The 23,898-nt window shown below is 37.3% G+C and overlaps 1 protein-coding gene across 1 annotated transcript in view; it reads left to right on the top strand.

The window, feature by feature from the left end:
- Positions 1–23,898, top strand: part of STARD9 (StAR related lipid transfer domain containing 9) — a 96,353-nt gene that overhangs the window by 20,777 nt on the left and 51,678 nt on the right. The window contains exons 4-7 of the mRNA XM_041459922.1: positions 18,288–18,404; positions 20,008–20,040; positions 20,131–20,192; positions 20,678–20,790. Coding sequence (XP_041315856.1) covers positions 18,288–18,404; positions 20,008–20,040; positions 20,131–20,192; positions 20,678–20,790 — 325 coding nt within the window. The remainder of the gene's footprint in view (positions 1–18,287; positions 18,405–20,007; positions 20,041–20,130; positions 20,193–20,677; positions 20,791–23,898) is intronic.

The following is a 23,898-nucleotide window of genomic DNA, read 5'->3' as shown; positions in this document are numbered from 1 at the left end:
TGTTGTGCATATTTGCAGTGAGTCTGCACATTCGCAGTCTAAATTACTTCTACAAGTCTTGTGTTTCTTGCATGTCTTACAAGTAAAACCAAGAACTTGTATAATGATCTACGAACTTTCTGAAGTCACCTGCAAAATATGCTTATTTAGATAGACGATTTTTTTTTCTTTTTAAATTAACTGTGATTAAGATGTGGGATACAGATTTCTTAAGAAAAAAAATCTGCTATATAGATAAGCTCTGTGTGAATGTTGATTGCTCTTTCTTACTTGCAGATGGACATTCACAGTTTAAATTCCTCTATGTAATCACACCACAGTTTTTCCTCCATGTTCACAAAATAATGGGGTTTTTTCCCTTATTTTAATCTAATATAAGGACTATTCTATACTCTTCTTGTTTTGCAAGCAGGTTCCCTTTTTCATCTGTAAGAATTTCCACAGCATGGCTACTCACAGGAGGGAAGGTCATATTCATGGTACTTCCAAGGCTGCAGATTGATCCAAGATTAGTCTTTAACTTGGAGTGGTTTTTCTCCAATCTTATCAATGCTATGTGAATAACTTCGGTTAGACTTGTCTTTTGGGAGCTGAAATTACTGAAAAATTAATCTGAACTTCAGCAAAGTCTCCAAGATCATGTAGGTCTGTGAGTTCTATAGTCAGTGGATAGAAGGATGTTGATAGACTTTTGCAGGGAGGCTGGACCAGGTTTGGAGATTTTATTCTCTGAGTGTGAGGTTTTATTTTCTTTTAGTGGGCAGCTTCCTTCTGAAAGATTTTGTTGGGCAGGCCTGTGCTAGGATTGAATAATGAGATATGTTTATTGCAACAGCTGTGATTGAGTTCCACACAGCCTATTTGTTTGTCTCTGAAAATGAGCCATATTTCTGACATGTTGGAGGCATGAGATTGGACTTGCATGCATAAGCAGCTGAAGTCTGATAAACCTGAACAATATGCATGTGTCCAGTGTCTGGTATGATCAGCAGTTGTTCCTTTATATTATAGCAAAAAGCACCCCTTCCCTTTTCTGTGAATTTATGCTCACTTTATTTATCTTCAATAGTAGCTGACTCTTATATTTTTCTGTTAACTAAGATGATATTCCTCAGGGAGATATGTGTGTGTGGTCTTGAACACAAACTGAATGAATAATCATTTTGGCTGTATCTGAGCACCTGCATGTTAACTCCCTATTCAGCTTCATTTTCAATCAAGAAAAAAGCCTGCCCTTGAGAACTTCTATGTGAAAAGCAAAATTAACATCTCCATTCACTTGTGACTTTTCTGACAAAGTAGTTTCTGATGGCAGTTCCTTCATGTTGTGTAAGACAGAGTGAAGATGAATAAAATTGATTCGGTCTAGAAGTGCTTACAAGTAGCCTCAGCACAACAAAATCAAAATTCTGAGTGTCAGTAGGTTTCCTAGTGTGTACATCCTCAGATGTACACACCAGTACAGGTAAGTTCTCACTCTTTATAACTTCAGTGTTACAGTGTTAGGACATCCTCGTCTGAAGGAGGGGAGATGATGTTCTGTATTTTAGATTCGCAGATGTATTTCGAGGGATGTCTTACCAAACTACATCACTGTCACATGAAGTGGTTGATTAATAAGTTTTGGCGTGGGCCATTTGAATCATTCCTTGCTGGATAGGTCTTATTCCTGAGATGCTGAATGGCAACAAATATTTTCCTCAATTGATTGGGGTTTTTTTCTGTGTACCTGTAAGGATTGATTACTTTCAAAATTACACCTAATAATATTAAAATAGATCTCAGCTTCTGTTCTACTATTATTGCAATTGTTTTCCATTTTCAGCCATCCCTTTCCTGCACACACATATGTGCTTAAGAGTGTTACATGGATTGTATCATCAATAGTTAGTGCTTTTATGGTATCATTGGCAGGTTTTCTTATGAAGAGTCAAGTCTCTCTAAAGAGCATGCATCTCATCCCACCCCATGTGACAGACCTACAAATAAAACACCAGGTCTGAAAAATTAATCTAACAAAGTGTGAGGATCCAGACCAGAATTAATTAAAGCTGTCTATTTTTCTTATACTTATGGATTTTTTAAAATTTTATTAGGATTTCATAGATAAAGGTGGGTAAGGGAAGCCTTCTCTAGTTAGCATTGGAGAACTGGAAAGAGAAAATGGTAGGGGATTTTTTTATTCAATGCAAAGTAGGCATTTTTATATGTTTATAAAGTTTATATTTGTTTATATTTATAAACAAATTATAAAGTTTATATTTGTCGGTTTCACATATAATTTTATGTGTTTATATTTGTCAGTTTCACATATAATTTTGAAGAACTGTTTACATCCCTGGATTTTGTTTCATTTGGAATAGGACTAAGTGGGAGAGCCCAAATTACTTGTCCAAGACTGCTTTACACTTTTTGTTTTGGTAGCTCAAATTTTCCAAATCCATAAATGTTCTGCAAGTTTTGTCTAGATCTCAATTTTAGTAAAATATCTCTCACAGTATGTTTAAACTGGGCTTCAGTACTGCATCATCCATGAGAAAGCCAATTGCTTTGGAGAGAAACAGAACAAAGGGAGACATGTCTTCCCTTGTGTTGGATTTTGCTGACTGTCTTTTTATGATAGCAGAAAGTGAATTTGAGTAGGTTTAGGAAAAAATAATTTTTTTTGCTGTTGTTGAAAGGTTCATGGGTAATACATGTTGTAATCCTCACTGTGAAAAAAATGAGATTTCCTGATGGATTTTAGAAGTCAAAAACCTCTGGGCAATGATTCACAGTCTTTTGAAGTGACTCCTATTGGGACAGTCTATGACCAGGACAGTAAAGACCATGATAGTCACTTTGCCACACAACCAATGGGTAACCTGAGTCCTTGAAAGAATGATCAAAAAGCTTGCTTACATGATGTCCCTGGCAGCTGTGGCATCCCTTACGTGGTGTCTCTCTGTCCTTTTGGGGCAGGAGAGGTACGCTGTGTGAGTTCCATCTGCGGAAAAGGAAAGTGCTGCTTTAGCTGTTGGCATTGTGGTGCACGTGCTGGGGCTTGCTTCACTTGGGCTTTGGGGCTGTACTTCCTGTCACACACCATCTCCAGGGCCTCCGGGTGCAGGGCCAACGCTGCTGGTGATGGTGGGTAGCTAAGGGTACCCTACATCGTGCATGCCCTGCATGAAGGCATCATGCTGCTTTAGTAAGTGCTCGAAGGCTACTTTGCCCCCAGCCTCTCTTACCTTGATGCTCTTAGTTGCATCCTGTTTCTTAATGACTGGAAGTAATGGCCAGTGTAGTTCATGAGTGACAAATATATATTTCTTATTGAGGCATGTTGTAACCTGTTTCCTAACAGAATACAAGTTCTGCTTTGCAATGTATGACTCTCTGGGTTTACTCTCCTTTTCAGTACCTAAGTAAGGTCTGAAACCTACTTGCTTTTGTCTTTATGATTTTTCTTCTTTTTTTAAATTTTTTTTTAATTAAAAGGAAGAGCATTTCTCATAGCTGTTTTGAAGCAGGCGAAAAGATTGAATCATGTTGAAGATCTAGACAGAGAGTTGATAGGAATTTATCATTGAAGAAACAACGGTGGTTTTTTTGTATTCGAGCACATTCAAGTTCTGATCAAGTAAAAGGGTTTGGTGGATTGAGTTATAATTTCAAAGCCAAGATTAATCTCTGTAATCTCATTCTGTAATGAATGTGAAATGTTCTAGTCACAACTTGAGGCTGTTACTTGTTCTTTTTTGATTGTTTGGGGTTTTTTTTGACAGCTAACACTGCTATATCTCTTTGTTATTTTTAATGTGTCTTATAGCTCTAAACCAAGAAATTGAAACTGAATTTCCAATTCATATTCAGAAAATTAGCAACTGTTTTGATTTTTATGAGTGGAAAATAAGATAATTTAAAGCCTGGACTCAGGTAGCTGTTATATTTTTAACTTAAACTCAAATTCAGCAGAAACTCAAAAGAACTGTCAATGTCTTGAAGATACATTTAGTCTGAAAACAAAGATTTTGAAGGATTGCAGAACTTGCTTTCAGCTATTCATGTTTTCCTTTACATCATTTCTGTGTGTTTGGCTGTGCTCAGTACACCACAATGCTGTTATTGTTTTGCTTCCTACTGCGTGTCATTTGCATAAATTTGTTGCTTATTACAATATATGGAATGTAATCTTTTTCTATTCCATTTATTATGAATACAAGAGACTTTCTGCAACTGAAAGTTGAAAGAGGAGGCAAAAGAGATTAGAAGTTCATCTTGATTAGAAGGTCATCTTTTGTCCCTCATTTTATCAGCTAAGAGTTGATTTTAATTTTTTTCCTTATAGCAAACTGAAGCTGTATCTGTACAGGCCCTTCTTGAGCCCAGGGAATATTCCATGAGCACTGCAGCTTGGTCATCCATAGTGCTAAACTCTTAGAGTGGCTCCTGGTGCTGTTTGGCCTGGGATAGCTGCTACTTCTTGCAATGATGTGTAGGCACAGCCCAGGAACTGGCAGGGACCAGAAATTTTCATGTGGCCACCCTGCCTTGGAGGCTGAGAGTCCTTGGTAGTCTGACCATGGGCTGTTCTGTGCCGTGTGGGCTGGGCATGTTTAAATTGCTGCTGATGGGAGCTGGCTGAAGAGCTGTGGATTGTGAGTCAGGGGTGGAGAGTTAATTATGGGGGCTGAAGTTTGTTGCATGAAGTTTGGCACCTTTTTTACATAGCTGTCCTTCATAGTGAGTATCAAGAAATTAAGAACTTTTTTTTTTTAATATGCGGTCCACAAGATAACTAGCAGCCTGCACATGGTAATGGTTTTCTGGGGCTGATACAGTTGGGAAAGAATCTGAGAGTCTGCCTTTCTTGCAGTCAGACTCTGGTAAACAGATTAATTTCTAAAAATGAGGAAAAGGAGAGAAATTATGTGATAACAGAAATAGAGGAAACAATCTTGCACATAGAAAAATATTATAAAACTATTAAAAATGTTTAACTTTTAAAAATCCTTTTCAAGTAAGGCTTTGATTTTTTTCAAAGTGATTGAAGGACTAATAAAAAAATAAATGTCAGAAGTGAAATGTTTTAAATTGTAGAGTATGATGTGCCACTTTGACCTGTTTGGGCAGCTTTGATCAAAGCAGGAAGTAATTTTTAAAGAATTTGCAGATGCTGTGGCCTTCTTTTGCTGTGAGAGCAGAGCATACAGATCTTAAATGTAAGAAATACCCAGTGCTTCTGCTGAAGTCATTCCATGAAAAGAGAGAAATCTGCACCTAATTCCCAGGGAGATGGATGCTCATCTGAAACAGCACAGCTGTTTGGAAATCACCTACTAAATTCAATATGGGGACATTATATTCTATAATCTTTTGAAACAGCAGCAATATTCTCTAATATCAGAATTTCTAGCTGAATCAATGATGTGACTGTTCTTGACCCAAAAGAGAAAGTAGTGCAAGTAGAAATATAGATTAATAGGCTGGCATATTTGAGACCATCCTGAGGTTTTATGTGAATCTGTCTTTTTCTGAATCAGTTTATTGTAATAATGAACTTGCATTAAAAATAGTTGAGACATGTATTTAAGATGTATTGATTTAGCATATGTTCAATAAATAAACGTATGTTGGGGTAGAACTGACAACTAAGTTGCAGCCATAAGTGACAAAATTTATACCTCATTATAGACTATTGCACCAATAAGCTGAAAAGAATATGTAGAAGCAAACTTCAGCTAGTTAAATCCTGCAAATGCATCAATATCCTGCATTTCATTACTTTGTAAACATGTTTTCTGAACATCTAGCTATCTGCTTCTGCTCATTGCCTGTTCATTTCCTGCCCATTTTAGTGTGTTGTGTAGCATAAAATCTTAATTTGTAAAGGAATAATATTTAATGCATCTTCAAGACCTTTCAATGCTGATGAAATCTCTTCATTCTGTCTCATTGTTCTATATCACAACTTTTTATATATTTTATTAGGGGGAAAAATTCTGGTTTTCTTATAGGATCAGATATGTTCCTTTGAATATTTTAAAAGTTTGGGTGTTTTTTTCAACCCAGAAAACATCATGTCTGAGAGGGAAACTCCAGTATTTTCTTCACAGGCAGTGCCTTGCCATGACAATATGAATTTTTTTCTTTTTGACAGCTTGCCAAAGGGTCTTTGTTCATCTTGGTAATACCAATGATTTGGTTATTACTAGGCTTGTAATGACACACAAGTATGTGACCTTAATTGGGACATGGAGATTCTCTGGTTCTGATGTCTGGGGTTTTTTACTGATTTTTTGAACATCTGCATCTTTTAATTTTGAAAATATACAGTGTTATCTTTTGCTCTGTGGGAGTATTGAAATAGTTGGGTTCTTCTAAATTTTACAAACACTTTTTAGAAGTTTACAGATGATGTGAAGCATCTTGAGTTTTGCTTTATGATAGTTAAACCAAGTATAGTATGAACTATTGAACCATCTTCATAGTATGCCTTGCCCAGTTTTGAGGGTGGTGTGGTATGAAGTGAGCAGGGAAGGGAATGACAGTATAAAGCAGTAGTTCTGTCCAGCTTGAATAATTTCTGCCCTTGGGAGAGCTGAAATAAAAGAAACTGATACTCTGCACCTTTTTTTTTAGTGTAACATTTCTAGTTGGGTGAGTGATGGCTGTTCATGGCAGCTTTGGCTGTTAATATGGAGACCTTGCAAATTGGAAGTGAACAGAGCTCCAATGACCTTGCAAAAGACCAGAAATAACAATTTACTGAACCACTAGCCCAGTCAAACTTCATTCTTAATATATTGTTGAGAATAGGATGCCAAAACCTCTCTCTATGAACTCATGAATCACCTTAAAATACCTCCTGTTGTTTGGATTCTCCTGGAAACTGCTAAAAATCATACAAATTTAGAAAGGACTTTTTTCCCATAGAATTTTGTACAGCTCCAAACCATTTCTTATTTTATTTATTTATTTTTAAAGTTGTGGGACATACTGTGGAAAACATTCTCTTTTTTTTACTCTAGAAGAAACCAAACATAAGTCTTTAATATTGTAATAATATTTGAAGAGCTGAATCACAGTAAAGAAACTTGCTTTTGGGGATTTGTCTGGTGATTCTTGATCTTCTCAAAGTATATTGAAGTAATATCTGAATTCATTAAAGTGTGTAGATTTTTCCTTCACATCCTTTTTTGTGGGCATCAGCTGCACTTTTACTTCAGACCTGCCAGGTAGGTGTTTCAAGAGACAGGCATAAAATTAGTCCCACTGCTGTAAAGGAGTTTACTCTGTGAAAATGTCACCGTTCCCTGCTTGTTGCAGAATGGGTGGAGTAGATTACCTTTAAATGTCCAAGCTATTCTACAGAATTACTAGGGTTGGAAAAGACCTCTAAAATCATTAAGTCCAGCTGTTAAAGTAGCACCACCTTGTTCATCACTAGGCCATGTCCCCAGGTGCCACATCCACAAATCTTTTTTGAACACTTCCAGGAATGGTGATTCCACGACTTCCCTGGGCAACCTTTTCAGTGAAGAAAATTTTCCTGGTATCCAATCCACACCTTCCCTGACACATCTTGAGGCTGTTGCCTCTCATCCTGTCAATTGTTACCTGGGAGAAGAGGTTCACCCACACCTCACCACAACCTCCTTTCATGGAGTTGTTCAGACTGACATGACTTCCCCTGAGCCTCCTTTTCTCCAGGCTAAACAACTTCAGCTTCCTCAGCCACTGATCACAAGACACACACTCCAGACCCTTCACCAGCTCCACTGCCCTTCTCTGGACCCACTCTAGCACCTCAATGTCTGTATTGTAGCAAGGTGCCCAAAAACTGGGCACAGGGTTTGAGGCATGGCCTCACCAGTGCCAAGTAGAGGGGGACAATCACTGCCCTGGCCCTGCTGGCCATGCTATTGCTGATACAGGCCAGGGTGCCACCGGTGTTTTTCGCCACCTGGGCACACCCTGGCTTATGTTCAGCCAGTGTCAGTGCCCCCAGGTCCTTTTCTGCTGGGCAGCTTTCCAGCCACTCTTCCCAAGCCTGTAGTGCTGCGTGGGTTGGTTGTGCAGGATCCTGAGCTTCTCTTTGTTGAACCCCATACAATTGCCCTGCTCTATTGGTCCAGCCTGTCCAGATCCCCCTGCAGAGCCTTCCTGCCCTCCAGCAGATCAACACTCCCAGCCAAATTAGCATCATCTGTGAACTGGCTGAGGCTGCACTCAGTCCCCTCGTCCAGGTCTTTGAAGATACTAAACAGGACTGGCCCCTTTGCTGAGCCCTGGAAAACACCGCTGGATGTAGTTCCATTCACTGCCACTCTCTGGGTCTGGCCATCCTGCCAGTTTTCTACCCAATTTATGGTGCACCCATAAGCCCTGCAAATATTCTAAAAACAGTCCCTTTTATGTCTTCATTTTAAGTAAACAAGCAACTGAAATAAAAATCTCTCTGGTGATTAAAACAGATATAGTCCTAAATTTGTTGCCTGAAACTAGGAGGATTTTTTTTCTTCCTGTGAAATAGAGGTATATGCAACTGCTGTGTGTTATAATAAGCATCCTTTAAACCTTCTCATCTCCCCAGTTATGGAGGCATAATTTCTTTTAAACAAGAAACTGTTGCAGTAAAGTGCTAATGCTTCTCGTCTGTGCAGTAACAACATAAATACTTTTCTTTTTTATTGGTGATGAGCATTGCTTTATTAACAATAAATGCTGCTACAACTTGTTTAACATTCCAGTTTATAAACAGAACGTATGTCTATATTGTAGTGTAGAATCAGCTTACAGGTTGATTCCAAGTCTCCTCATTGCAATTAGGAAAAATTGAAATCTGAGGTACAGTTAAGAACAAGTGCCAGTGAGTTCCATGGGCACTTGCAAGGTTCCCCCAGATTAAATAATGCCAAATACAGAAAATTTACTTCTAGAAGCATGATGTGAAAAATATTGGGTTTGAGTACCATTGAAATGCAGCCACTACTGATAGTTTTACAAACAGAATATACCTTGTTGAATTTTGCTGGCATTTTAAAAGAATTATAGATAAAAATAACTATTTCCAATGGCTTGTCATCTCTTTTGTTTAATTTTTACTTTCTTTTGGTCTCTTGTATGAAGGTGAAAAAATGAGCTGATTGATAAGAAAGTATATTTTAGAGGCTTAAGAATTGCTTTCCAGTGTTATAATTTTAAGAGCTGGTGATCTAATAGCAAAAATATCAAATTGAGATAGATGACATATGAAAAGAGAATACCCATTTCCAGCTGAAGGGAAAAAAATCTGTCTTGATAGTGTCATTGTGCTGTTGTCTGAGTATTGCAAACAGTTGTTAGCCCTTACTGAATTACTGAAAAAATTAAATCACTACTTTTTCCTTCTACCTGCTAGTAATAAAGTCAAGGAACAATCTTTTTTCCATCTCCATCCTCAGTCTTCTCACAATATTAAGGGGCAGTTATTTTCAGAGACACAGATGAGAATGGGTATTTATCTCTGCTGTCGTGTACAAAAAAAAATTGGAAATTTTATGTTGTTTTTCTTTACTCTCCTTTCACATGGAATCACAGACATCCACTAATGACCTGGGATCTTAGCCAAGGGCTAGAGGCAGTGGCAGAAAATGCAGGATATTTATAACTTCATTATAATCCATCGTTTATTCCTTGCTCTCTTCATTGCAAGAGAGATATCATTCAGTATAAAAAACCCACTTAACTCTCACAGTGTTTATTTTGCTCATTTTAAGAGTATCAGTAAAATTAACTGCTCTGCCTTTTTTTAAATTCTTATTTCTTTTCAGTAGTCATTCAGGCACAGATAACAATGGTATCACAACAGTTAAAGTGACAACTTACATTATTTTTCTGGCATGAAGTAATATCTGGAGCAGGGGAATGAGATGTCTAAAACATTTGGCCATGGAGTAAAACAGTGTGACTGTAGAGAATATTGTGTTGCTTCCGCCAGCTGTGACATTAACCTTTGCTAGACCTTTTGAAAAGCTGAAGATTTTAGCTTCCCCTGTGGTTCCATTATTGAATGGTCTGGCCCAGAATTCACTCAGGAAAAATTTTCCTTCCTGGGGTATTGCTGGCACTGGTCTAAGTCACAGTGTTACTGTTCTGCTGTTGAAGATGCGCAGCACAGAAATTAAATCTGTACCTCTAACACCCAACCCAGCACTCAAGTCTGTAGTCCCAGGTTCTTGGGACAGAGAAGTTAAACCACTTCATTTCTCATCTGCTCTTTAAGTGGTTTGTAGACAGTGTTGCAAGTTGTGTGTATCTCACCATTTGCTTCCAATCTTCTTCTTTTCCCTAAGGATGCTTACTGAAGTTTTTATCTAGTTTTAAAGACCCCAAAACGCTACATGTGAATCTTAAAGTATTCATTAATAAAGCCAAAAATTGTCAGGTGTTTTTCAGTGTAAAAAGCTTTATTATGACAAATATAGCTGGGCTGAGCTAAATCAATATTGATGTAGTGTCAAATGCTGTAGAGTGGTTTATATGGCTATTACATAAAAATTGCTCTTCTATAAATCAGTGATAACACAATAGGAATCCCTGTTAGAAAGGAAAAGAGATGAGAGGTATGTGCTTTTGTACAGGTAGATGAAAATGCACAAGTTGATGTTTACAGCAGAATACCAGCAATTTTCTAAAAAAGAAAATAATAAAAGAAGTAGAGAGTGGAGTTTTGTCCTTGGTGATGAAGCAGTTTGGAACTTTTAAAAGTTAGGGTTCTATCAGAACGTTTATAAATTAGACTGATGTGGTAAGCACAAACTTTTTCCTTTTTTCAAAATGTGAGATTTTTTTAAATGAGTGAATAAGGTGTATTTTCATGAATGCGTCTTATTCATGGTGCTTATTGCTGAAATTTATTTTATTCAGCAATAAAATGGCAGGAATGTAAAGCTACCACTCAGCCCAATCAGAATCCAATATTCTCCCTCCTGTTCCCCCCAGAAGAACAATAGATTTGTCAAATATTATCTGTGACTTTCTCTAGTGTTTTTATTTTATGGTTTCTCCTAAATACCTTAATCAAGCTTGAACTTTCATGCTGTTAAATTTAGTGTGTGTCTGTACATTACAACACAGAGCAGACAGTTTTTCCACTGGAAAAAAATTACACCTGATAAGAAGAACAAAGAAATCATTGTTGTCTCTCTGGGAGAATTAAAGCACAAAGGGATTTCAGGGCACACAGGAAGTCTGTTGGCAGAGCCAAGAACAGAACTGTCTCTTAAGTTCTGCTGCAAATGCCTCTGCCAGGGGCCAAGCTGCTTGAGCTGGAGAGAAGCCGTCCCTTTCACAGCCCTGCTTCCGGTTGGACTGGGAAAAAGAAACTGAAAAGGCAGGATAGAGTGAAGGAAAAGAAATAATCCTGGTTGTGAAGCTGTGGCCTCTTGTTAAGAGTGAAAAAACATTCCCAAACTAACCAACCGATGCCTTCCCCCCTTCCGCTTTATCCCATTCAAACCAAGAGTAATGTTGCTGAAGTAATCCAAATGTCACAGGGGAGGGTTCTGTGCAACTGATCAGCATAATGTGCTTCCCTTTGCTTGTGCCTTCTCTGCCCGTGTACAGAAAACCCTTCGGCTGACATCTGTGTAATATTTGTCAAGACAAAACACGTGCAGAAAAAGCCTTGCATTATTGGAACAACCACCTAGATTTGTTTTTTACATATTCCTTCCTTGCATTCTCTTTCTGCCTTTTTATTTTAATTAATCTTGAGGGGTTTGTAAAGATTGTGGGGTGAAGGCTTTCATTATTTTGCCAGGAATTTCTTAGCTCTGTATAATTCTATTTAATGAAATATTTTTTCACCTTAAATCTGAGTCTACGAGGCTACATTCAAGATGTAGCAGCAATTTAATTAAACATGATTTAGTTGTAACCCAAACAGCAACAGCTTGAGGGGGGCAAGGTTCTGGAAGGAAAACACACCAAATATGAGATGCAGCATATCAGTGGAGACTGTGGCAAACAGATACTGCAGGACTGAACCTCTTAGACTTCATACAGTTACTCAAACTGCCCTGACCTATTGGCTGATGTGGGTGTAGTAAATAACAACACCTCTTTAATACTTAATTCATTTTGTAGCTGTGTCTGCTGCAGTTGCATTGATACTCTCAAGCTTTCTGTCTACTGATGAGGAAATTTTTATTTGTCTTGCTTGCATGGCAAATCTTTAATAGAAATCAGGCTGTTGAGTTTTTTCAGCCTTTGTAAAGTCAGTTGTTGGTTCTGTGGTCAAAAGTAGCTTTTGGCTGTGTGTCTTGTTTCAGTTGAGTCTTTTCCACTTTCATTAAACTGGGGTGTTTTAAAGGCAATTTTTAAATTGTGCGGTGAAAGGAGATAATTATCTTTTCATTTTGATCCTGGTTATTAGCTGTGAGAATTTATCTTAGTATTCTAACTTTAGCCTAATGTTTTTCAGTAAAACTGAAAACTGCTTTTGGTGGGTTGTCAATGTTGATGCTTGTGGACTATGCCTGTAATAAGTAGCAATTTTATTTATTCAGAAATCCTTTTATATTCCTTTTTTTTACCTTTACCAAATAAACTCTCTTGAAATTTCTGAGATTTCCAAGTTGGGTTTAGTGTCCTAATGTTACTATTACACATTGACCATTTCACACATTGGCAAATAAGAAAACAGATCTGTCTAAATAAGACTTGATGAACTATTCTATTAACTTGTTGTTCCTAAATGTTGTAGCTTCCTCCTTCTGCTTTCCCCTCCCTTTTCCTCTGCTTCAGTCAAAGTTCGTCCTTGCTTGTTCATTGTTCCCAAAGCAAAATGCAAGTCTTATTTTCCAGAAGTTACTTAAGGGAAAAAAGCCCTGAGTGCCAGAAAATGCTTATTTATCAAGATTGATCTCTTACATTTGCAAACTTGGCATTACATACTGTACCTGAAAGTTTACTGGATTTTTTCTTTCATGTGACTCTGAGACTTGGCTTGAGTGATTTGGAAAAACATTCAATTTCCCAAATTATTAAACCCCAAAGCATAACAGACAATTTACTGTCATTTAAAACAATTGCTATTTTTTTCCTTCTAGTAATCCAGGTTCTGATTGGATAAGAAAGAAAAGACTTATGCTCGGGAAATTTATATTGCCAAACCTTGATTTCTGATAGAATGACCCCATTATCTTCAAAATGAAAGCATTTATTAGTCTAAGAGGGACACTCTCAGAGAATAAAGACAGCCCCTTATAATGTAAAATATCTATTTGTTGTTATCAGCTGTGCTAGGTGTGTACTTATTCAATGAATAGTAATTCAAAGAAAAGTCAAAGGTACTGAGCCTTGTGTTACAAAGTCAGTAGCATTAGTTTGAATCTCATGCATTAGAGAATAGTTTAATTGTCTCCAACCTTTTGGAGGAACAACAGAAAAACTGACAGTCAACACACTTGTGTCTGTCTCAGTGTGAGTCACAGAGAGGTTATAGATTCAAGGGATTATCCACAGGCCACTGGTTTGATAATAACTATGGAGTCAAAGAATATAAAAGAAAAAAAGTCTTTATAATATGCACAGGCAGTTGGGAAAAATAGAACATGCTTAAAATTTTTCAGAAATAAATAGACCTTTTTAAAAAGAAGAATTTGAAAACAAAAGGCTTCACACTTTTAATATCTGAGCAAAATTTTCAATGTAAACTGAAGTCCCAAATCATTACTGTTAATAAAAGAAATCTGAAAATTCTTTCACTTTTGGTGAGTAACTGGATATGCTCCATGCCATATTTTACCTCTTAGCGGTAGAACAGAATATATTTCAGAAAAAAAAATATAGTCATTTGTCTGCTAATGCAGGTCTAATGTAATAAAATGTGATATAATCTCAGGCTAATAAATAAGGTATTTTTCAGTGTCTTGAAAATTCATTATTTAAGAAAGACGTAAAAACCCACTATAAATTCTGGCTCTTAAGCTAGCAAGGAGAGGTAAGAGAAGATTTCTGATTCTGCTGTCCAGATGGGAAAGAGTCAGAACAGATTATTGCTGTTATAAATCTCCTGGCAGTGAAAAAGATTGTTATGCTTGTTACTCACAATCTAATTGCAAAACATGTTTGCAATTTCTAAAAAGGAAGAGTTTTACTACTTTAGTATTATGAAACTCACTTTATAAAGGTTTGTGCAAAGGAGAGAAGAAATGTCTTCTGTCACTTGGCCATCACTGTTTCTTAGGACAGGTGGTATCCTTCTTTGAATCTCCCAGACTCCTTCAATTTTTTAATCTTTTGGTACGACAAGGTGCATTTCCAATTGATATTCCTCATATATCATTTTAAAAATGGACTTTGTGGAAAGGTTAAAATTCTCAAGCATTCTTGAAGAAGCAATCCAAAACCATATCTCAGTTTATTCTACCAAATTTTATTTTGTTTTGAATTGAGTAATAAATCCTGATGTTCTTGTCAGGGATGACGTGATTCTGACTGCAGATTTTTGGTGTGGATTTACTTTGTGTTCCATGCTGACTTCAGTTTATACTTCATTATTTTTGGTTTCCAAAAGAGTTTCAGAGGTTGTTTGCAGAGTGGTACATTCACTTAACCTCTAATACATTTCTATTTCAAAATAAATAAATATTCAGTCTTTCTAGTCTTCAGTTTTAAATAGGATTAAGTCAATGGTGATACCTTAACAGTTGTCTTAATGCCTTCTCATAACTTTTTCAGAAAGGCGTGGTTTTTTTCCACTGTTAGGACAAGTTGACAAGTGATAAATTTGGAATATATGACAGATCACTGTGGGATATGGACCACATACAGCTGGGCAAGTGCAGGGAACAGACATGGCAAAGGCAGTCAGGGCTTTGTTGAAAGGCTTATTCTTGCCTGGAACAAAGTGAACAGTGCCAGTCACACAGAGCAGCCATGCAGGGAAGACAGAGTTGTCTCAGCCAAATGGTGTGTTCTCTGCAGGAAACCATATCCAACTCGTGTTCCTTAAAAAGCCTCATCTTCCTGAAGTTCCATTTCAAATATGAGACTTGGAAGGCTCTCAGAAAAATCTCCTTTTCCCTGCCACCCCCACCTCGTGATCAGCAAAATATGTGATTCAATCTATTGTATCATGAAATATGTTAGTACATATGCCCAGAATGATTAATTAGAGGGGGTTTTGTGTAATCTGCAGCTGTTATTGCTGATGGATATTTGGACTAATGCCTCTGATATTAGAAAAAGCCTTGATTTCAATTACTCTCCTTCCTTTTAATACAAGAAATAAATTCATTGCTGTGCTTCACTTCTCCATTTTTTCTGCAGTACACCAAAACAATAAGGCTTTTCTGACTAAATTGAGGCTTTATTCAATTAAATTAATTGTAATTTATCCTCACAGAAGAAGAGTAATTTGCTAGAAAGAACGAAAACAAAACAGTACAAATCAGCTTTTAATAGAAGTTCAGCAAATAATTTTTTGAAATTCTTGTGTGTCACCATCCTAGGGTTTTGTCACTGTATTCAGAGTATCTAGTTTTGCTTATATTATATGCCTTCTCTTAAGGCCTAATTAAAAAAGGTCTGATTTGAAACATATTTAATTAAAGTGTCTGAGTTACCATGTGTGTTTAATACAGAGTAAATGTAACAGCTTTAACTGAGACTGTGGAGTTAGAGGCTCTTCTTTCAGAGTGTCTGAGGTACTCCTGGAGAGAGGGCATGCCCAATAATTTGCGCAGTTGGCTTAAATTGCTCTGGATGTTCTAGAATCACAAAGAGTGTTTTGAGCACTAGTGAGAAGATCCCATAGTCTTCTACTAATGGATAGCATTATTCCTACTTTATCTATAGGAAAATTGAACCATGAAAATGTTAAATGAGTTGCACAACGTCGTACAAAAGTTTCAACAACAGAGCAAGAAGTAAAATGCTGTTGTTCTAAAATACTAGCTTCAGTGTCCAGATGGCATTGATTAGTGTTCTCTCCTGAAAGCTTGCCACCTGTGAAGATTTCATTTTATTGTACTCAGCTCAGTTACTAACTCTCATAGATCCACTGTGAACCTTCAGAAAGGAGGACAGGAGTTAATGAGGAAACTATCACAGAATCAATATACTTCTCTAGGCTGCATTTATCTCTGTTGTATGTTCTACCATGTGATGTGCAGGTTTCTAAATTGATATGGAGTCCTCCAGTTGCTTTTAGTACAAGGAGCCATGCAAAATCCCTGAATTTATTCAATGTTGATACTCTGAAATGGGCACAGTATTGCCTTTCTTCAAGGTAATTCATCCTGTAATTTCTTAGTCCTTTATCCTGCTTGACTCCGGTCCTCTGTCAATCTACAAAACTAGTTCTTGCCATCTTGAACTTAGATCAGATTCTTTCCTCCTGCCCCTTATATTCACATTCCCAGCTGCTGATTTCATTGAGGTGCTCACACAGGAGGAACTTTCTCCTTTGAGCTTAAGTCCTAGATGTGTCCAACAAGTTTTACATGCTAACCAGGTAGGGAAGAGATCCTAGAGGTGCTCCTACCAAGGGTAAGTTCAGTGTTCACTGAAGAATAAACAGGAGAATAACTTTTCCTGGATGGTGAGCCCTTTTAGGCTCTTTGCAGGCCTTCTACTTGCCTGGTAGCCCAATTTGCTGCTTACAAGCAAATGTGTGTATGCTCAGAAGCAGCCCTGCTCTGAATCCCTTGCCCATCAGTTTGGACTCTACTCCTAGTTAATATTCCTTACCTCAATACTCCTCACCTTAAACACTCCTTGGTGAGTTTTACAGAGCTCTGCAGACCCCACTCAAATATCCCAAATTATCCTGGGTTTTTTTTCCTCTCCAGATTGTTGACTGTGAAGTCCAGGTTGGCCCTCTCCAAAGCTCCCCTTCATTTTCTTAATGGCCTCCAGTAGTGACTGGAGAGTTTGTCTCTATTTTTTTTTTTAATCCTTTGTCTATCACATTTGTATCCCTGTGTTCTGTTCATGGCTTTCCCTGCATGTTTTGAATGGAAAAGTTTCTTGAGCTGATAATCCTAGTGAAGCAGATGCTCTGAGATGCCACATACCTTTACAAATACAAGCAGGGGTAGTCAAATTTTGCCAAATAGGAATGTTATTGATTCTTCAGCTGGAAATTAGTATCTTGTCCTGGTTTGAGTTGAAATATGATCTGAAAACTGAAGTCTCAGGAGAGGATTTTCAATCTGCTTTCTGGGTAGTTTAGGTAAAGTGATGTTTATGAATCTTTTTCTATTGATTTTTGTATCAGTTTTAGTACATTTATCTGTCCATGGGAGAAGCAAATGACCTGGCAGTGGATGATATTTCACTTTACTGAAATACTGAACTCCTATATATCTCTCTATAGATACTAACCAGCTTTCCATGTGACCAGCAAAACCATTAATGCTTGTAACATCTCTTTTGCAAGGCCAAAGTGTGCAGAGGGGTTGGCAGCCTGCCTGCTGGAACCCTTTGATCCACAGTGCACTTCCTGGCAAACCTTACTAGGTGTCCTTTCAGCTGGTCTAGGGCAAGGCTTTGCTGCCCTGAGAACATGATCGCAATGTGGGTCACCTGAGGATCAAAATAAAGAAAAAAAGAAGCAGGGAAAGTAGGAGGAATAACTGGTCAGGTCTTCCTGTGTGGGTAGTTTGGCAGTGTTGGCCCAACTTTAGCAGCAACAGGAGGACCAGTGCAAGTTTTGGAAGTCCTGAGAGACTGACAAGGACTTGGTGATAACAGGTCTGGCTCTGTAATACAATGAGCAGAAAAAGACGTGTCACTGTGTGTTTGGTGGGAAGAGAAGATAAAGCATGTGGCCTCTGGTGGTGTCACTTACTGACCAGATGGGCCAGATAAAAATGTTGCTTGGGTGAAATCTGCATAAAGGTTAGACTTTGCTTCTGATCTGTAATTTTGATGCTGAACTTATGTAATTGCATCAAAGAGCCTTGATTGTGCCTTTCAGCCACATTTATGATGAGAACTGTAAATACTCGGGCTAGGAAAGATCCTCAAGAATTCACATAGTCTGAATATAAAATAAGAGTTAGCAGGCAGGGAGGCACTTGAACACTACTGCTCCTTGTCAGCACTATGCTTGCCATACCAGTGTCTTAAGGAAGATCTAACAAGTGGATGCTGAGCACTCAACATTGAGTCTGATAAAATAGAAAGACAAATGTGTAAGATCCTTGTTCCCATGGAGTTATTAAAGGAGCAAGATCTGCAAGTAATGAAGAGTGTTTGCAGGGGGATATATTGTTCTTGCACTGTTTTCTTTCTCTTGGTCTTTTCAGGTGTTCCAGGACCTTGGCACTTCTGTGTTGTCTGGTGCATTTAGAGGATACAACATCTGCCTCTTGGCATATGGACAGACAGGTTCAGGAAAGACTTACACAATGATGGGAACACCTGTGAGTTACACCATTCATTTTAAACCTAGGGTTGAGGACAGGATGTCTAGCAGAAACATTGCTTTATTTTTAAATGGTGGTTGTGGTGCTTGTTGAACAGAATGCTTATACATGTTTTATAAGGTTTTAAACATATAAAATGTGAGCCATTACATTTAGGTAAAAAATAGAGTATCAAGTAAAAATATTAGAAAGTGTGGTGTAGTTTAAATATTTATTGTTAGATAATCTTCTTCTTACTTTCTTACTCCATATGAATCTTATCACAGGTTAGAGGAAAAAAAAAATCAATACCCTGGAATACTTCTGGATTTTAGAAACTGTAACCCAAGATAATATAAAGTGTTCATTTCTATGTGATATTTTGGCAATCTGGCCTATTCTGAGATTAAATTACTTTCACAAATAAAACTGGATACAATTCACAATAATGGTTTTGTCACAGGCTTGATTTTTACTTGTGATATTGACCTGTGGAAAGTAATACTTCACTTCCAGTTTTGACATGCATTTGAATGGAATTTACAGAAGCTGTTACATTCAAAGATTGTCTACCAGGCATCACCTAAAGTGCATTTTAATCTTGCTACTCAGATTGATGGAGTCAGTTGATTTCCTGTGTTTTGCCACAACAGAAGGCAATTAGATTTTTATCCATTAATATTCTTAGCTGTTGGTGAAACATACTGCTAAAAAAAAAAAAACGTTAATAGTTTGCATAAATGGACCAGTGTTTTCTACATCCGTGGGATTCAATTTTTAAGGTGAAGTAAGGGCAAAATGTATTTAAAACCCAAAAATAAGAGGCCTGATTTAACACAGTTTGTTCTTTTGATGAGAGTTTGGATTTTTAGAATTTTATTTTCTCAATAGATATCAGCAGTAGAATTTTTTTCTTTTTTTCTTTTAACACAGTTTCAAGTGTGCCTTCTGAAAAAAGCCTTTCATGCCATTCAGCAAGCAGAATCCACCTAAGCCCTGGTGTCTTTCCCAGGGTGTGTGGCACCGCTAAAGTGTGAGCAATCATGTCATAAGGAGGGCTCATCACACAAAACCACACTGTTACTTCAGTGCTGTGTAGACTGTTTGGGCAAAATTTAAATCAGCTAGTCTGGGTGTTGTTAGCAGCCCCATATCTTGTTCTCTCCAAGACACAAGACAAAATTTATAAATCTAGAATATAAAGCTGTTCCGAGGCTCCTCGGTGATGCCGTAGCATGAAGAAATAAAACTAGAATAAGGAAAACCCAAAAATATTAATGAGCAATCAAGCTAGTTTCAGTGTTGGCCTACCTTCATCTAGGCTGCAACACCTCTGACATAGACATGTCCAATATCATTACATCAAACAGCTTTTGGATTTAACCCAAGCCTCTAAACTTCTCATCAATGCTGTGTACATTGCTCTAAAATTACTTTTGGTATAAATAGAAATGCTGTTTTGAAGTACACTGCACGGCTGTTTGTGATGTAATCCACCATACAGTCATTACTGCACTATGATTCTGTCCTTTTCTTAAAACTTGGCTTTTGTTTAAAAATAGATTTTGCATGAGTGTTAGAAAACATATTATTTAAATTTTTTTCTGTTTATTATTTGAAGGCATCCATTGGGCTGACACCTCGTATATGTGAGGTATTTTTTTTTCTTTACTTGAATTTGTTTAAGAAGTTAGATTTTCTTAATGTATTTTAAATTTACATAATAAACTTCTTGTTTGTGAAGGGCCTCTTTTCTAGGAAGGATGATTACTCAGACCAGATGGCATCATGCAGAGTAAAGGTCAGGTAAGTGTGCAACTGTTTTGGACAACAACATGAAAGCTTTAACATGCTCCTGTGATTGAATGAAGTAAAGACTGGTTTGTTTTGTTTCTGTTTTCTTAGAAGGCAGTAGTTTTGGAATGAGGGGGGAAAACACAGAGGAATGATGAGAAAGTTTTGGGTTTAGTTTTCAATCTAAATATAGTTTTTTGGATGCTGTCTGTTCACTTTTGTATAAACAGCTGAAATAGGAATGCAGTGAAAATGTACTTGCTTTGTTTAACTCCTAAATTGAACCATAATCCTACAGTCTGGTCTTATTCATGGTTCCCTTGGACCTTGTAAAACATTGTCTTTGGAAATCTGGGGATTTGAGCCTACTAGTGCAAAAAATCTATGTGAGAGTCAGTTACATAGTCTAAATATAGAGTTACTCCTTTTGGTTTTTTTTAGCGGAGTGAATTTAGCTTTCCTTTTTTTTTTTCTTTCCTTTTTTTTTTTCTTCTCAGTTTTCTTGAAATCTATAATGAGCGTGTCCGAGACCTGTTAAAACAGTCAGACCGAAAGAAACCTTACACGCTTCGAGTCCGAGAGCACCCTGAAACAGGACCATATGTGCAAGGTGAGAGTGGCCTCCTCAATTAGCACAGAACTGCAGGTGGATGTGTGCCAGGCATGTATGCACCTTTGCATGTATTCCTGCAATGATCATAATTGCTCTGCCCTTCAAGGGTTACTTTTCTCGAATGTTTTTCTTGTTGTGTGATCGCCTGTAGTACCCCGAAACTTTTGCCTCTGTTATCCTACTGGCTGGAGATCCTGCACTGTCTGCCTTTCCAGCCATATTATTTTTCTTCATTTTATTTTAAATAAATATTAACTTAATCAAGAAGTCTACCAACATTAGCTTTAAATGTGTTCTCCAGACCAGCCTAAGGTCCCTTCATACCTGTTTCATACCTTGGCAACAGAATATATATTTTAAAAAAGTAGATAAATTTAACTGTCTGATGTTTCAGGGCAGGCAGTGAGAAGCAATGAAAATGTCACCCAAATGAAAACCTAATAAGCTTGATTTTCAGTTGTCAGCTTTTTCAGTTGTCTTTCTTACTTTAGTTCTTGCCTTCTCTCTCATTTTTTTTCCTACTTCCATTTTATTTTCAGTTTTGGTTGGTGCTTTTACCTCAAAGTCTCATACAGCTTTAAATTGCAGTTTGGCCTTTGGTATTTCATGAATTGATTCGCTCCTGGTGTAAAGTTTGTCAGCTACATTTCCATGTATCTGACCAACAGCTGACAAAAATCACATCTCAAAACCAGTGCAAAATCATACAAAGTTGATTTACATCAGAAGGAAGAGTGTTTTCCAAACTGGGGGTTTGTTTAGAAAGTAAATGCATACATTTCCTTTTCTTCTTATATATTCTTCTCATTTTCTTCTTATATATTCTTTCTGCCTTATGTCCAGTGGGCAGAATTCCAGAGTAGCCTCTGGTATCACTGCCTCTGCAACTGCTTGGCTGGCCACCAAGTGAGCAGTAATACCTAGGGGGTATGCACTTAGGATACAAAATGCATATCACACAGGATGTTATGGATCCTGTCACATCAGAGCAAATACTGGTTTCTCCTGCCTTCTAAATAGAGTCCTTGTCTCTGTTTAGTGGATTTCTCCTGCTCTCCCTGGTTGATTTTTATCCTTGTTTTTCTTTATTACGGCATTACACATGATGTGATTATCCTTCCTCCAGAGACAGACAATAGATAGAGTGACTTGACTGTGTGATTGGATGGAGCCGGATTGGATGAAGCCCAGCTCTGATTCCTTGCACACCTGCTCTATTGGTTGTAGCACATCTAACAAGCCATGATTGTTACCAATTCCTCCTCTCAAAATTTGAAGTCTGCACTTGCAAGGTGTTGAACTTTCATGGTCCTGTACACAAGGGCCTATCAGACATTCTGGTTGTTTCAGCTGTGCTTTCCCAGTGCATCAGCATCCTGTTTTAAGGAGACATGGAAAATAATAGATGAATTGATGGCCTCATTAGTATGGCAAACATAATTCTTTGAAAAGTAAATTCATAGACATTTGGCTTTTATTGAGGGTTTTCCAAGATTCTCTTTCTACCTGCTTGTTATTGGAGAACTTCATTGCTGATGGAGTTCAAAAACTAGTTATTTTCTTTTAGCAGCTGCTCATTCACCACACAAGAAAGGGTTTTAAACTATTTCCTTCCTTGACAATTTCTATCTCTTTTCTCAGGCCTTATATCTCCAGTGATTCCTTGGCTGCATATAATGGAGCTTCCCTGTTTTAAAAGAAAATAAAGTTGTAACTTCTGCCAGTGGGCTGGCTTTCCTTTTGTCACTGTTTTGTCTTCATCTGGAGCCATCCAGGCCAATTCTGTCACTTCTTTTTCAATTCTATTGTGGCTTCTGTTGTTGTTGTTGTGGGGTTCATTGGGGTGGTTGTTTGTTTGTTTCTATTACGCTTTTTTTTAATTTACCCATTTTGAATAAGGATTTTATTCTTGGACGCAACTGAAATTTTTGCCTGGAACAATTTTATGCTAGAGTTCTGAAATATGCCAATAAAGTTGATTAGATTTTGTAAACTAAGAGAAGAGATAATGGCAAAAGATTAGCCTAAATAATATTTGCCGCTTTTGACTATGGCTTTAAATTTATTTTAGATTATTCATTTCCACTGTATATTATGACAGCCTCAAAAAATAATTGTGTTAATGCCTGTAAGAAAAACTTTATTTTCAATGGTAATTGTGATTCATGTTCTTTTAAAAAAACTGATCACATGCATGAAAAATTAAATAATTTCTCTGCTGAAGATACCATGGGGTGCAATTGGATGCTGTTGTGACACCATGTGAACTGAAGTAATTTCAGGCTGATGAGGCAGTGGCTTAGGGAAACAGATGAAAGTTCTTTTATTTTAGACATATGTATACAAATGTGTATACAAATATATATTAATAAATTTATATATTAATAAATGTCTATTAATAAATTTGCCTATGCAGTTTATGCAATTGAGAAGTGTGACAGTTTGCTTTACTTGATACAACCCTAGTGTCTGTTGAGAAGAGGGCCTAATAAAGTGTGATGGAACTGCATTTATTAGCTCACATCAAAAATAAGCAGCAGTGACTTAAATGCAAGTTTGAAGTATAGGCAGCTTGATTTTAATAAGATCAAATTCAAGAAATCCTCTTGTGAAGAGGTTCACAACACGGGCACAAAATGTCCTTCTCAACTGTACTAATGTATTGCTGCAAGCAAAAATTGCTGAGCTCTGTAATGAGGGTTTTCTGTGTGCTGAAGTACTCTTTGGCAATTTTTTATGTAGTCTCTCTGTCCAGGATCAGAGTGCAAGAATAATATTTCCAATAGCTAGACAGCTAAGATGAAAATTATCAGCAAGTTTAGTAGGAGAGCTTGGTTTGTGTTTCACTTCCAGGCAATTTACTGTATGGGAGAAATTAAATTGGTGAACATCAAAAAAGCCCAGAAATTTTCCATCATTTCCCACAGATCAAGCAAGTTAAGGACTAGAACTGTATTTGCACTGTACTTCTTGCAAGCTATCAGCAATTTTAGGGTTTGCTGACTCTTACCACGAGCTCCTCAGTGTATATTAGTTTAGTTGTGTGTTTGGTGTCAATGACATCCAGAGTACACTTAGCTGTGGATGAAGAGTAGAGAGAGGGGA

The sequence above is a fragment of the Pyrgilauda ruficollis genome, unplaced genomic scaffold (genome assembly GCF_017590135.1).
Source record: "Pyrgilauda ruficollis isolate IOZ18807 unplaced genomic scaffold, ASM1759013v1 scaffold14, whole genome shotgun sequence".
Taxonomy (NCBI): domain Eukaryota; kingdom Metazoa; phylum Chordata; class Aves; order Passeriformes; family Passeridae; genus Pyrgilauda; species Pyrgilauda ruficollis.
The sequence above is the reverse complement of the archived record's forward strand: the minus strand, read 5'-3'. Positions and strand labels throughout refer to the sequence as shown.